General features: G+C 41.7%; 1 protein-coding gene and 1 long non-coding RNA gene across 5 annotated transcripts; both read right to left on the bottom strand.

The window, feature by feature from the left end:
- Positions 1-249: 249 nt before the first annotated feature.
- Positions 250-5,825, bottom strand: rabac1 (Rab acceptor 1 (prenylated)). Its single transcript, XM_084027229.1, has 6 exons — positions 5,730-5,825; positions 4,528-4,663; positions 4,129-4,341; positions 3,753-3,850; positions 2,272-2,373; positions 250-1,196 (listed from the first exon to the last, which is right to left on the bottom strand). The coding sequence occupies exons 2-6, from the start codon at positions 4,647-4,649 to the stop codon at positions 1,108-1,110; spliced, it is 624 nt and encodes a 207-aa protein (XP_083883355.1). The 5' UTR covers positions 4,650-4,663; positions 5,730-5,825; the 3' UTR covers positions 250-1,107.
- A 1,028-nt stretch (positions 5,826-6,853) lies between these two features.
- LOC311024802 lies at positions 6,854-12,494 on the bottom strand. 4 transcript variants are annotated; one of them, XR_014598337.1, is made up of 11 exons: positions 12,439-12,493; positions 11,597-11,726; positions 9,918-10,030; positions 9,743-9,825; positions 9,514-9,626; positions 9,296-9,419; positions 8,491-9,210; positions 8,304-8,397; positions 7,956-8,109; positions 7,506-7,570; positions 6,854-6,990 (listed from the first exon to the last, which is right to left on the bottom strand). It is a non-coding gene; the product is annotated as an uncharacterized lncRNA (long non-coding RNA). The 4 variants fall into 4 exon arrangements; XR_014598336.1 differs by having other exon boundaries at positions 7,956-8,397; XR_014598335.1 differs by having other exon boundaries at positions 7,956-9,210.
- Positions 12,495-12,909: the final 415 nt, after the last annotated feature.

Raw genomic sequence — 12,909 nt, 5'->3', positions numbered from 1 at the left:
ACACGCTAGTATTTATGGGTGAGTTTGGTGTACTGATGTACAGCAGAGGAACTGATAATAGAAATCCTGGAAATGGTAGTCCTACTCCACTGTGTATTCAGACCCGACCAGAACAATCTGAAAATGTACTATGACTAAGTGCTGCGGCCGTTCAGTTCAGTACAACTCCTCACCATTGATGCACAAACAGGAGCAGATTTTTGTTTTCATCTAATAGAACAAACCATAACAAAGAACTGGACATGAAGCTGTCTTTACATCAGGGCTTTATTGCACTTCCAAAATACAATTTAAATACAAAAAACACCAAATTTGCATTGAAAAGTAAACACATGAATCATGAATTTCAGAAAAGAAATATTTCAGGCTTACAGAAGGACCTTCAGATCTAAATGTTGTACGCAGAGATGATAAATATGCAGACGTCTTTAAAGGAGCATATCATCCACACAACAAAACACCATCACCATGTGCTGAACTTTAAAGACGTCTTCTCATCAACCTTGTCTGATCAGCACCCCGTCTGAGACACCAGATTCTTTTTTCTTTCCTCTTAAATAAAACATTTAGTTGTCTTTGTGCATGATCATGATAAGAGGCATATTTTTAAAGCTCTAAATGGCACTTTTCCTTTGGAAAATTAAGATTTCTTTAGCAGTTTAGAATTGCAAACATTAATATACTGCATACACTACCTTTACATAAGAAAGCAGTCAGATGATTTGGCCCAAGAAGATATTTCTGAAGGTATCTACAGCAGAGAGATTAGAATGTTCAAACATACATCACTGACGTTGCAGGGAGCTGTTGGACACAAACAAGAGGCATCCAACATGTGAGAAAGGAAAATCATCTGTATGATGATGTGCTTAATTACTTATTAACACATTTGTGCATGTGGTGTATATCAATGTGTTTGACTAACTGTCTGTAACAACTGTTTTGGAAGCAAGACAAGATGCTTTCTAGTGAGAGAACAGGGGAAACAAACAGCCAGGGAGCAAATCCAGGAGCAGTTCTCCACCAACCCCTCTGGGCCAACTTGATTACAGGATCAAAGGGAAGACTGATCACCAACCAGCACCGGCTGAGGGTTCAGCCAGCTCTTCACACAGGCTCCATGAGGAGCTCTTCCATGTCTGACCCCTCCAGCTCACGGAACGCAGCGTGAGAGCCAATCACAAACAGCGTTGCTCCTGAGAGGAGAAGTGACAAATGAAGTGAGAAGTGATGAGTCACAATGAGGAACAATGAGGAAGAAGGTTTTTCTCAGACAACGTGAGCATTTACAATTACATTCAGGTCATTGGGCTGACACGCTTACACAGATTTTCATTGAATGTGATAATAGAATATCATTTAAAACAGAAATTGTTTTCTGATGATCATCGTTAACAAATATTCCTGCATGCCTACAATAACAACAACAAATGTGGTTCACATTTAATTGTCAACCAACAGTTAGTCCTATTTTAAGTTTGTTTGTCTTTTAAATGTGCATTGGTTGTTTGATAGAGGTGTAACGATTCATTCGATTAATCGATTGTCAGTCCTATAGATTCTACTAAATCGATCTGCTAAAATATATAAATAGAATGAATCGTTTTGGCTTCACCAATAATCGATATAAATGCATTTAATCGGATGAATCGTGATTCTTACTTATGATTAATGTTTTAATACGTTTAAAACACTCTCTCCACTGCCAGCATGTAGTCTATTGAAAAATGTTCAAAATAACTGAGCAATGTTTAATTACATTTTTGTATTCAGCATAAAATATTATGCAGGACTTATTTTTCACCTTTCAGAAGAATACAGATTGTCTCACTTTTATTTCATGGATATAGAATTTTGGTTACAAGTTATTGAATCGAATCGTGGTTTACAGAATCGAATCGAATCGTTACAACAACAAAAAAAATTGTCCTTGAATCGAATCGCCAAATACTGTATCGTTAATCGAATCGAAGTGAAGCCAAAGATTCAGACCCCTATTGTTTGATGTTGAGTCTTGTAAAAAGAGAATTTCTGTTGCTTAGTTAAAAGCCTAAAAGCCTATTAAGGCAGTTTTTTCTCGCCACTGTCGCTGTAACGCTTGCCCCTGGGTGTTGTTGGGACTTTGAAATTGTGTTGACTCTTGAAATTTTGAGCGTATTCTAGTCCTGCTCAATGTGTTAAGTGTCCTGAGATGACTTCTGTTGTGATTTGACACTATAAATAAAATTGAATTGAATTGAAAAAGACAAAGTTGATCTCCACTCGTCTTACCTAGAACCCAAAAGACTGCAGCTCCAGCTCCAGCCAACCAGAACACAGGTAGAGAAACGGCTCCAGCCAGACCCATCTGGTGAGGGACAGTCAGCTCCCTGCCTGGTTGCCAAGACAATTACACATTTAAGGAACACAAACATAAGGCAGGAGATTATACATAAACTCCCCAAAAAAAGTTTGGAAACGTTATTTCGGTTGATTATTCTTCCCCTTTAATAATACCAATTGGTATTGTATTTTATATCATTGGAAAGCCTGATTAGTCACCTTTACAATGAGGTACAACTTATAAGGATCATGCATTCATGAACTGAGCAACACAGCTAATCGTGTGGGTAGTGGTCCAAAAAAAATGTGCCAAAATCCCCTGCAATATTCTTCTGTTGGTATTCACTCTAATTTTGAGCTTCAAGTGCTGGCAGGTGTATGCCAGTCACAGGTGTGTGTTATTTGGCAACAGCACTGGTCCCATTTCCAAATTTAGGACCAAGGTCCGTGAGGCTGGTCAGAGACAGACCACGAAGTTGCCGTCCCAGGAAGACAACACCACAAGAAGACCAGTTCCTCACCCTTGCTTCACTGAGGAAGCGTAGGCTTTCTTCCAGAGATTTACAGACAATGGGGAACCTGCTGTTGTAGGTGGGGAAGGTCCTGTTGGAACCTCCAACTGTTGTCTTCCTGGGACGGCCACTTCGTGGTCCGTCTTTGATTCACCAGTCTCACGGACCTTGGTCCTCAGTTTGTAAATGGTACCAGGGCTGACACCAAATAATGCCGCCACTCTGCGTACCGGATCACCAGCTTCCACTTGCTCTATTGCACAGGCCTTATCCTGAAGGGACAAACGTGGCATGTTTATGCTGGAGCACACAAACTCAACAAAGTTGCAGGACCCATGCACACAAGTGCTGTCAATTAGGTGCACCTGTCAGCACTTGAAGCTCAAAGTGAGAGTGAATACCAACAGAAGAATATTGCAGGGGATTTTGGCACATTTTTTTGGCCCACTACCAACATGGTTAGCTGTGTTGCTCATTCCATGAATGCATGATCCTTACTATAAAATACAATACCAGTTGGTATTATTAAAGGGGAGGAATACTCGACCGAAATAACGTTTCCAAACTCTTTTTGAGGAGTTTATTTATTGCGTCTCTTGCAGGTCTGGTCAAGTTGACTGGTGATAAAAAGGTCATGGATATATTGATTTGCCTATACCGGCGACAGACATGCAAACCACTTGTTTTTTGTATCTGTCAAAATCACAGAGAGGGAATATGCAACGATTTCATTTTCAATTACAAGTGTTTCATATAGTTTAGTTAATCTGGGGATGCTCGACGTATCTTAGCATACGCGCACCAACACAAAGACTCATATCAGAATATGGTGCCTAGTGATTTACAGAGCTCACTATATTTGAGCTGCATTTAACATGTAGGTACATAATACAGAGCAAAGCTGGCAGCCTTTCTCACCAAGAATAACCAGTTTGGACTCCAGGGACTTGAGGTGAATTATGTAGAAGGCACCAGCGAACACAGCCAAGGCAATCAGTAGCATGGGAGAGCTGATACTGGGGAGAAAAGGAACAGCAACATACCAATCAATTTGGTGTTAATTATTGCATTTTCAGATTTTGTTTAATCTCGGTTTTAAACTTAAAGGATTGCATACTTTTAGTTTTGAATCAAATCTCATGCAGATGGAACTGTTTCTCTATTCTAATACACTCAGGGGCCAAAACTCTCCAAGAATGTTCCTGTGTGTACTGGGTACAGACTGTGTGAGTATGAGCTGATGAGATTCCCACTGATGAGACAACAATAATGATTTCCTCTGTGTTAGCCTTACATGCAGTAGAGGATTAGACCCAGGAAGATGAACGTATAGTTGCTGTTGAATGTGTCCACATTTTTCACCACTCTCTGACACAACTCTCCAAAGTTGCGAGGTTTTGAAAACTTGCGTTGGTCCACAAAGCTGGCCCACGGTCGGATGGAGACTCGACGCCTGTCAATCCACTCTTTAGCCATACTGGCTGAGAAGCCTTTGGGGAGCCAGAGCCTACGAAATAAGACAAAGACCTGAGTACAAGTATTAAGAAATTCATAACCAAGCCCACAGAGACTAGAGTGGAAGTACCTGTAAAGATCCTTACAAGTTTGTGGGATTATTTAATATATGTGGTCTGCATTGCAAGAGATTTCACTATCGTACATATCATTATCATGGGAATATATAGGCCCTTACTTTGCCAATATTCCAGCTCCACCTGAGCCAGTTGGATGAGCATCCTCGGCACTGAACAGATCTCCAGCCTTGCTGTCCATGTCTACGAGACAGTTCTCCCCTGAAGGAGCTCCAGATGGCATCTACAATCTGTCTGCTGCACGGCAATAGTTACAAGACAAACAGAAAAATGATTACCATTTTCCAATTCTAACAATTCTTATTTGTCTGCAAAGTTAGGTAGGCATGTAGCAGATGCTTTTATCAGGCACCAACAAATAGCCAGTTAGAATACTGGCTATCAAATGAAATGAGATTATTCTAGAGCAGAATTTGGTAATTGAACTTCCTTGACTAATCAGTTTTCTCATTATCAGATAATCAAAACATTCAATTCAACAAAGTAACATTCACATAAATAATTAATCCATTAAGACATGTTTTACATACAAAAGACAAAATGTTTGCTTTCGAAATGTCAATCAGCTGTATCGATGGAGCAAATGATTATGAATGATTGATGACAATTTGAAGGGTAAAAAAAAAGAAGAAAAGAAAATACAAACAGTAAGTGTAAGTAGTGAGCAAGCGTTTTGTTCTTAACCCTCTATGGTACACATTATGATATGAATGAGGAAAAACATGTGGGATATTTTTCCTGCTTTATATTGGACACTTTAAAAATATCAATATATTTTTATACACACACACACACATATATATACACACATATACATACAACAGAAGAATCTGTTTTTAATGCATTACACATTTCATATTTAATAAAAAAGTAACATGTTAGATCCAGTTGTTGCTCTCAGTCTCAGGCAACATTGTACCATCGTGGAACACAAATATATCCAAATCATGTGATCAAGTTATATCAAAACCTTGCAATCAATTTGGTTTAAAGTGAAAACATTTAAAATCACCAGAACTCCTTATCCGTATAATCACATACAGCAGTCGGACACTGCCACAGTGCTGCAGTATTTTGGTTAGTGGTAGTGGAAAACTAATCAACGAAAGGGCTTGGTCGCTGCCACGTCACTACGGTACATGGCTGTTCAACACAGACTGTCGCAGCTAGCTTCCCCGCTAACGTTCACGTCCAGTAAGGTTACACGTAATGATCGCGTGGCCAGCGGCAGATGTTTTCACACGTACAGAGAGACCTGTGTGAACCCTATGAACCCTCTAGTCGTGTAAAGGACTTTACTCACAGCAGAACGTTGACGTTCCTGTCTCAGACCCTTTGTTGCCGTTCTGCTTCACGGATGTGATGAGTGGATGATAGCTGACTTCCTGTTTAACGGAAGCGCACACCATCGCCACCTAGTGACCGCAGTGGGGACTCGCTATCTTTTGTTTTTTTTTGCTCCAAAATGATTGGTTGACACGTTGATCCGACTAGAGTCCTTAAGAGAGAGAGTAGCGACAACGGAAGTTCAAAACGCCGGCCGATCACGTGGTCCATGTAGCCTCCAAAAGTTCCCGGAAGTGCTTGGCGGGCAATTGAAAAACAATAGGAAAACCACGACGATCGGTAAATAATGGTCAATAAATGCTTTGCGTTGCAACATGTATATTCTTGTGTTAATTGATTTGAACTCCGTTAAGTTTATCAACTTAAATTTACTGTACAGTCGTTGAAAAGTCGTAATATTTTCTCTTTTTCTTAACTTTCAGATTTGAGTGAGGAGAAAGGTGACTAACAAAGATTTGCCCATTGACTGCACATTAGGTCTGGACTCGTAACAACATTATGATAACTGTATTCTAATATGAAATCCATGGCAAATAAATTACACTTTGATTTGAATTCACTATAAATCACTATTTCTATCACTATGTGTTAACTATTCTTCCTCATCTCAAACTTACTCTACTCAGTGATGCACAATAAATCACAGTCTTGTTTTTCCCAAAAGCACTTAATACCACAATAAATTCCTTAAAACAGTATGTAAAGAAGTGAAACAGATCAGCATGTTAAGCTGTTTGTGTCCTTTTCACTATGTAGTCCTGACAGTCTTCACGATGGTGTGCTGTGCTGCGTGGGGATGCTCCAATCGCTCTGAGAGGGGTGTCCACATGTATGGCTTCCCCAAAGACAGGGACAGGCGAAAAGCATGGGTGGTTAAAGTTGGAAGGAGCCATTTAACCACCTACAAAGACACAACTAACAAAAAAATATGCGAGGTAATCATATTCAAACAATGCATTTGCACTTTCGCACACTTTCAAATACCACACCACTGGGAAGTTTAAGATGTTTTTAATTAAAAACAGAACAGAGAACAGGAAAAACAATGCAAAAACCAAGGGAAGTTACGTTGTAAATGTAACGGGGAAGAAAAAGAAAATGACAGGAAAAAACACTTGAAGGCCATCTTGGAAACAAGACCCAAACCAAGAAGGTGAACATCGGGCAACCCAAGAACAGCTGAATGTGCTTCAGGACAGTGCTGGACAAGGGTAGAGCTGAGCACAGAGACAACAAAAAATATTTTAGCTCCTAAAAGAAGTCCCACTTCAAATCTCTCTTTTTCTGTGTCTGCACTCTGCCTTCCTCCTGCAACCTGGGAGGGTGCAGTCTAGTGCAGGAAATGCAAGGCAGAGGGACCTCATACAACAACCCAATCACTTTCAGTTATAGAGATTCACATTTTCTAATCATCAACAGCTTTTCCTGCTCATGGTTAATTAAGTATAATCAGCCACTGATGTGTTACACATTTTGTCAAGTTGCCTCAGGAACTGGATGTGTTTTATGTGTGCAAAGATTTGAAACATATCTACTAAGTGTAATGTGCCATCTGATAGTGTGTATTCAACCACTATGGGATATATGCTAGACATGTTCATAGTGCCGGATACAAGTGAGTTGTTGAGTGTGAGAACTAAGGTGAAGTCACTCTGCAGGCACATTTTGAGGCTGACCAGTTTTTGAAGACCAGCAAGGGCAAGACTAGGCTGAGAGAAGATGCGATACCCACCATCTTTGTGCATCGGCCAGTAGTCAGAAAGAGGAGGGCCCCTACTCCACGATGCCCCCCTTCACCTGCAAAGACAGGGTTCTTAGCTGCAGATCACAGCTACTGTATTTTAAGTGACACAGGTAAAATGTATATCAAATCTTGATAAATATACAAATATTTCTTATTTAAAGTGAAACTCTCGCTAAATGCAACCTAGGCTTTTTTTGTGAATGTATACGAGTCAAACCTTTGTGTAAAAGCATAATTACGATGAAAGAGGCCCTTTTAAGATTTACCGTATTTTCGTTTTTGGTTCAAACTCATTTTCAATGGGAGTGCTACAGACACTTTCACACTAGCATCAAATCGCTATTTTTAAAACACACGCAAAACACACAAAGGTTTGACTCAAATTATACATTCACAATTCAATATTTGAAAATAAACAGTTAAATGGCTTCTACTTACACCAGATTCCAAGACTGAGGAAAGAAAGGATGAGCAGAGTGAGAGAAGGGAAAGTGAGATAGAGGAAAGAGAGGACATGGCAGATGAGGAGAGACAGGGAGAGCACACATCAGCCATGCAGAGCAGGACGCCACCGCTGACAGAATCACAGCTCCTAAAACAATTGAAACGACAAGAAAATCTAATTAAAAAAACCAGGGCAGCACTGAGAAAATTAAAGAAGGAAAATGCAGTTCTGAAGAGGACAATGAAAATTAGGGACAAAAACATCAAGAAAATTTTAACAAAAGATCAAATTGGAGCATTAAGCAGGCCAACCACAAGAGGGATGAAATGGAGCAACGATACCGTCAAGAAGGCGTTAAAACTTAGGTTTGCTGCTGGTTCCTCTGGCTACAAGGCCTTGCAGGACTTGCAGATTCCCCTGCCAGGAATTAGGACCCTGCAGAGAAGGATGCAGTCAGTTAGGTTTGAGCCTGGTATTTTGACAGAGGTGTTTGACTTCCTCAAACTGAAGGCAGATGGCTTTACAGACCTGGAGAGGGAGTGTGTGTTGACCCTGGATGAAATGGCGATAACACCAAGTGTGGAGTTACACATGCTGTCAGGAAAGCTGTATGGGGATGTGACCTTGCCGGGTCACACAGGGGTAGCAACACATGCGTGTGTGTTCATGTTGGCTGGAAACACAACACGCTGGAAGAAAGTTGTTGCATACCATTTCAGTGGCAATTCTACCAAGGGAGCAGTATACAGGCCAATCATTACTGAAATAATTCAGAGGGCAGCATCCATTGGGCTACATGTCATGAATGTCACCACTGACATGGGTAGCCCTAACCAGGCCATGTGGAAAGCCTTTGGGGTCGACCACAAGAAAACATCTGTGACACATCCAGCAACACCAGACAGGCAGCTCTTCTTCATGCCTGATGTCCCACATCTGGTGAAAAATCTTAAAAGTGCCCTTATCCGTGGACAGGTGTTTTCCCTTCCTTCGGATGTAGTCCAAAAACAGAACCTCCCCTCTAACGAGGTTTCTGTGCTCCCAATTAAGGACTTGATTCAATTTCAGGAAGGAATGGCATTGAAACTCGCTCCTCAGCTGACAGCTGCAGCCATTGGACCAAGTCATTTTGACAAAATGAAGGTTGGGCCAGCTCTGCATGTTTTCAGTAGGGCAACAAGTGCTGGGCTGAAATACATGGTGCAGCAAGAAAACCGCCCTGTATCCTACATGACCACAGCATGGTTCCTGGAACAAATTGACAAGTGGTTTGCTCTAATCCAATTACAGCCTTGAGCAAGCTCAAGATTGATGAATATGACAGGGCCATTACCTTCCTCCAGGACACTGTCCATTTGTTCCGGGGCATGAAGATTGGGCCAAAGGGATGGTGGAAGCCTGTTCAGTCAGGGGTGATCATGGCAACCACATCAATTCTGGCCATACAGGAGGAGATGCTAGCAAGAGGACACAGGTTTGTGTTAACGTCAAGGTTCACTCAAGACTGCCTTGAAAATACATTTAGCTGTGTTAGATCAAAGAATCCTGTACCAACTCCGGTGGAATTCCACCATGCCCTCAGGCTCATATCCGTGTGGCAGTTCCTCACAACCATCAAGTCAGGCAGCTACCAGGAGGATGACAGTAGCTTCTTGGCAGACTTCCTGGACCAAGTGGAGCAAAAGGTCACTCCGTCAGTTAGAGTGGAACAACTGACAGTGGTGGACAGAGCAGCACCTGACCTTACAAAGAGTGAAAAAACTATACTCTTCCATCTTACAGGCTACATTGTCCACAAGATCATCAAGTTTGCCAGCATCTGTGAAAACTGCAAAACTGCAACACAGCACAGTGATGACAATCCTGTGGGAGAAAACAGCATGTTGTTGAACTTTAAAGAGTTCAAGTCAGGTGCCCTCTGCCACCCTTCCCAAGAAGCCTATGATGTCATTCACCACATCGAGGAACTGTTCAGGACGAAGACTGGTTCCTCCCTCATGGAGCTTCCAAACGCAGTGGGTGTGTTGGAGAAGGAAGCTCTGACATTCTCCAGCAGGCTTCCATCATGCTGTGAAATAAAAGAAAAGATAATCCGGCGATTTATTAGGTTGAGGTTGCGGATTGAAGCAAAAAAAATACAAAATGACAGGAAAAAACAACACTTAAAAGATGGCCATCTTGGAAGCAAGAGCCAAACCAAGAAAGTGAAAAAGAACAGTGGCCTAGGTTCAACATCAGCCAACCCCGGAAAAGCTGACAGTGTTTCGGGACAAAGCCAGCATCACTGCCCCTCCACCAACATAACCCCAGCCACCCTCAGTAATCCCCCACCTAACTTCACCCAACCAACAACACTAATCCTCTTCCTACCAGCACCCAATCCACATCACTCCTCCCTTACTATCCAGAACCCAGACAGCACCAGGATTGCTCCACCTACAAGCACCCAACAATCACTGCTCCTCCACCCACCAGAACAAAGCCAAGATAATTAACACTCCATTTGACTGCATCCACCTAGGCTTACAAATCCTCCACCTACCTGTACCCAGAAAATATAACTGCCCCTCCACCAACTACTAGCCCCTGCTATATCACTGCTCCTCCCCAGCCAACATCACGAATCCTCCACCTCCCTGTATCCAGCAAACACCACTGCTCTACCAACTACCAGCCCCTGCTTTATCACTGCTCCTCCCCAGCCAACATCACGAATCCTCCACCTCCCTGTATCCAGCAAACACCACTGCTCTACCAACTACCAGCCCCTGCTATATCACTGCTCCTCCCCAGCCAACATCACGAATCCTCCACCTCCCTGTATCCAGCAAACACCACTGCTCTACAAACTACCAGCCCCTGCTTTATCACTGCTCCTCCCCAGCCAACATCACGAATCCTCCACCTCCCTGTATCCAGCAAACACCACTGCTCTACCAACTACCAGCCCCTGCTATATCACTGCTCCTCCCCAGCCAACATCACGAATCCTCCACCTCCCTGTATCTGGTAAACATCACTGTTCCACCAAGTACAAATCATTAACAAGAGACATGTAATATTATAATTGCATGTAATAGTAATATTACTAACATGTAATAGTAATATTGCAAGGCAATACCCATCTAGTATAATGTATAATGCCTGACTATTGTGTTTTCAGTCTCACTGTGGTCCACTCAGTACTCCTGGCCTGCAGCATCACTGACGCTCCACTACAAAGTGCTCCTACTGTAGGTTCCCAAATATACGCAAGATGATATCACCTGTTAGGGACATTTGTTTAGTATGACTGCTTGAAAAACATCACATTATGTCTTTTCAGTCTCACCACTGTCTGCTCAGCACTCCTGGCCTGCAGCATGCAAAATTAAGTTATGAAGAGGCAACACTGCTTCTTGACCACACAGCACCAAGTGCAGGTAACTGATATACACTGATATATATAGTAGATATATCAACATACATGTATGAAGAGACTGCTATGGTGATCATTCGCTGTGCATGCAGGCCCCCCCCCCTGGCAAATAAATAGTGGGGGTTACTTTTCCAAAATGTGTACACACAGGTCAAAATCAACTGGAACCTAACTAAATAAACTGGTAAACAGTGGCTACTTGTAGTTTATTCTTACCTTAACTCCAAACGCTTAATTTCTCCTCGCTTTTCCCTTTGCCTTTTCCTCTGCTCGACTGCTCTGAACTAATTAATCAATTAGGGACAGCTGCAGCTAATCGTGGCGAAGGATTGAGTGGAGAGGAAAGCTGCGTGCACAATGAATGATCACGTCAGGAGTCAACATAATACAGTCTCCACAATATTCACAAGGAGAATTAGTAACATGATACATATGCATGAAAAATATAACCATGCCGGTATAAACCCAGTTTGTGTTCTCACCGTCCAAAATCACAACAGTAGACACACCAGCTTTATAATATACACTATACTCCTATCAGCTTTTTGAAAAAAAAAAAAAAAAAAAAAAAATCAAGTTGCCCAATACACACGGTAATTATATTAACACAACCAGAATCACCCCGGTTTTTTTTTTATTATTATTATTTGCAAGAAAGTTTACCACCATCAGGATCGGCGGATGCAGCTCAGTTTGAATTTAATATTCAAATGTGAACTTTTTCACCCCGCACTCAAACCTATATATATATAGCCTCAATTATATTAAATTGATGTTTATCTACAATCACACTCCCTGCACATTAAGCTGGCTATTGGTATAAATTGACAGTGTTCGATTAAGTTATATTTAGTGAACAGAATTTACATGCGTCCGCCTGTTGCATGTGTTGCTATCGTTATCCAGCGTGCTAGCTTAAACTTTTATCCGTTAATATTCTCTAATCTTCTAATCTAGACGGGGACAATCCGCCAACATATTTAATATAGCTAATTACTCATGTCAATTTAATTCCAATGAACTACTGATGTGAAAATGTCATTCTTTAAACATTTTACCTTGATCAAGTGTTGCTCCGACCGTGTGCTCCATAAGAATTACGTTGGGCGGAAGTTAGCTAGCTAACTTCCGGGAACTTTTGAGGGTCTCCATGCTCCGCCATTGCTGTGAAAAAAATTAACCATTGCAGTAAACGTAGGTGGCGCCACTCTCTCTCTTAAGGACTCTAGATCCGACTAGAGTCCGACCTTACCAAATACGGGTTTTCATGTGTGTTGATGTAGACCAGTAGACGGTGTATGGAAGGCAATAGGCTCGTTGCAGATGAGCCAGGCCAGAATCGATCGCCGGTACTGGCGCTTAGTTTTGTGACTGCGGTCAAGCCAGCCGACACTTCTTCTTTTTCTTCGTTTGGATTTCCGGCATTTAGACGCTTCTAGGCGTATTACTGCCCTCCTCAGGAAATCACTCTAAGGATAATATTATTGCTTCAAATTTTCATATACAGCCCTGTATCTTGTAAAAACTGT

This window comes from Eutrigla gurnardus, assembly GCF_963514095.1.
Source record: "Eutrigla gurnardus genome assembly, chromosome: 14".
Classification (NCBI taxonomy): Eukaryota; Metazoa; Chordata; class Actinopteri; order Perciformes; family Triglidae; genus Eutrigla; species Eutrigla gurnardus.
This window is presented reverse-complemented; position numbering and strand designations above follow the sequence as displayed.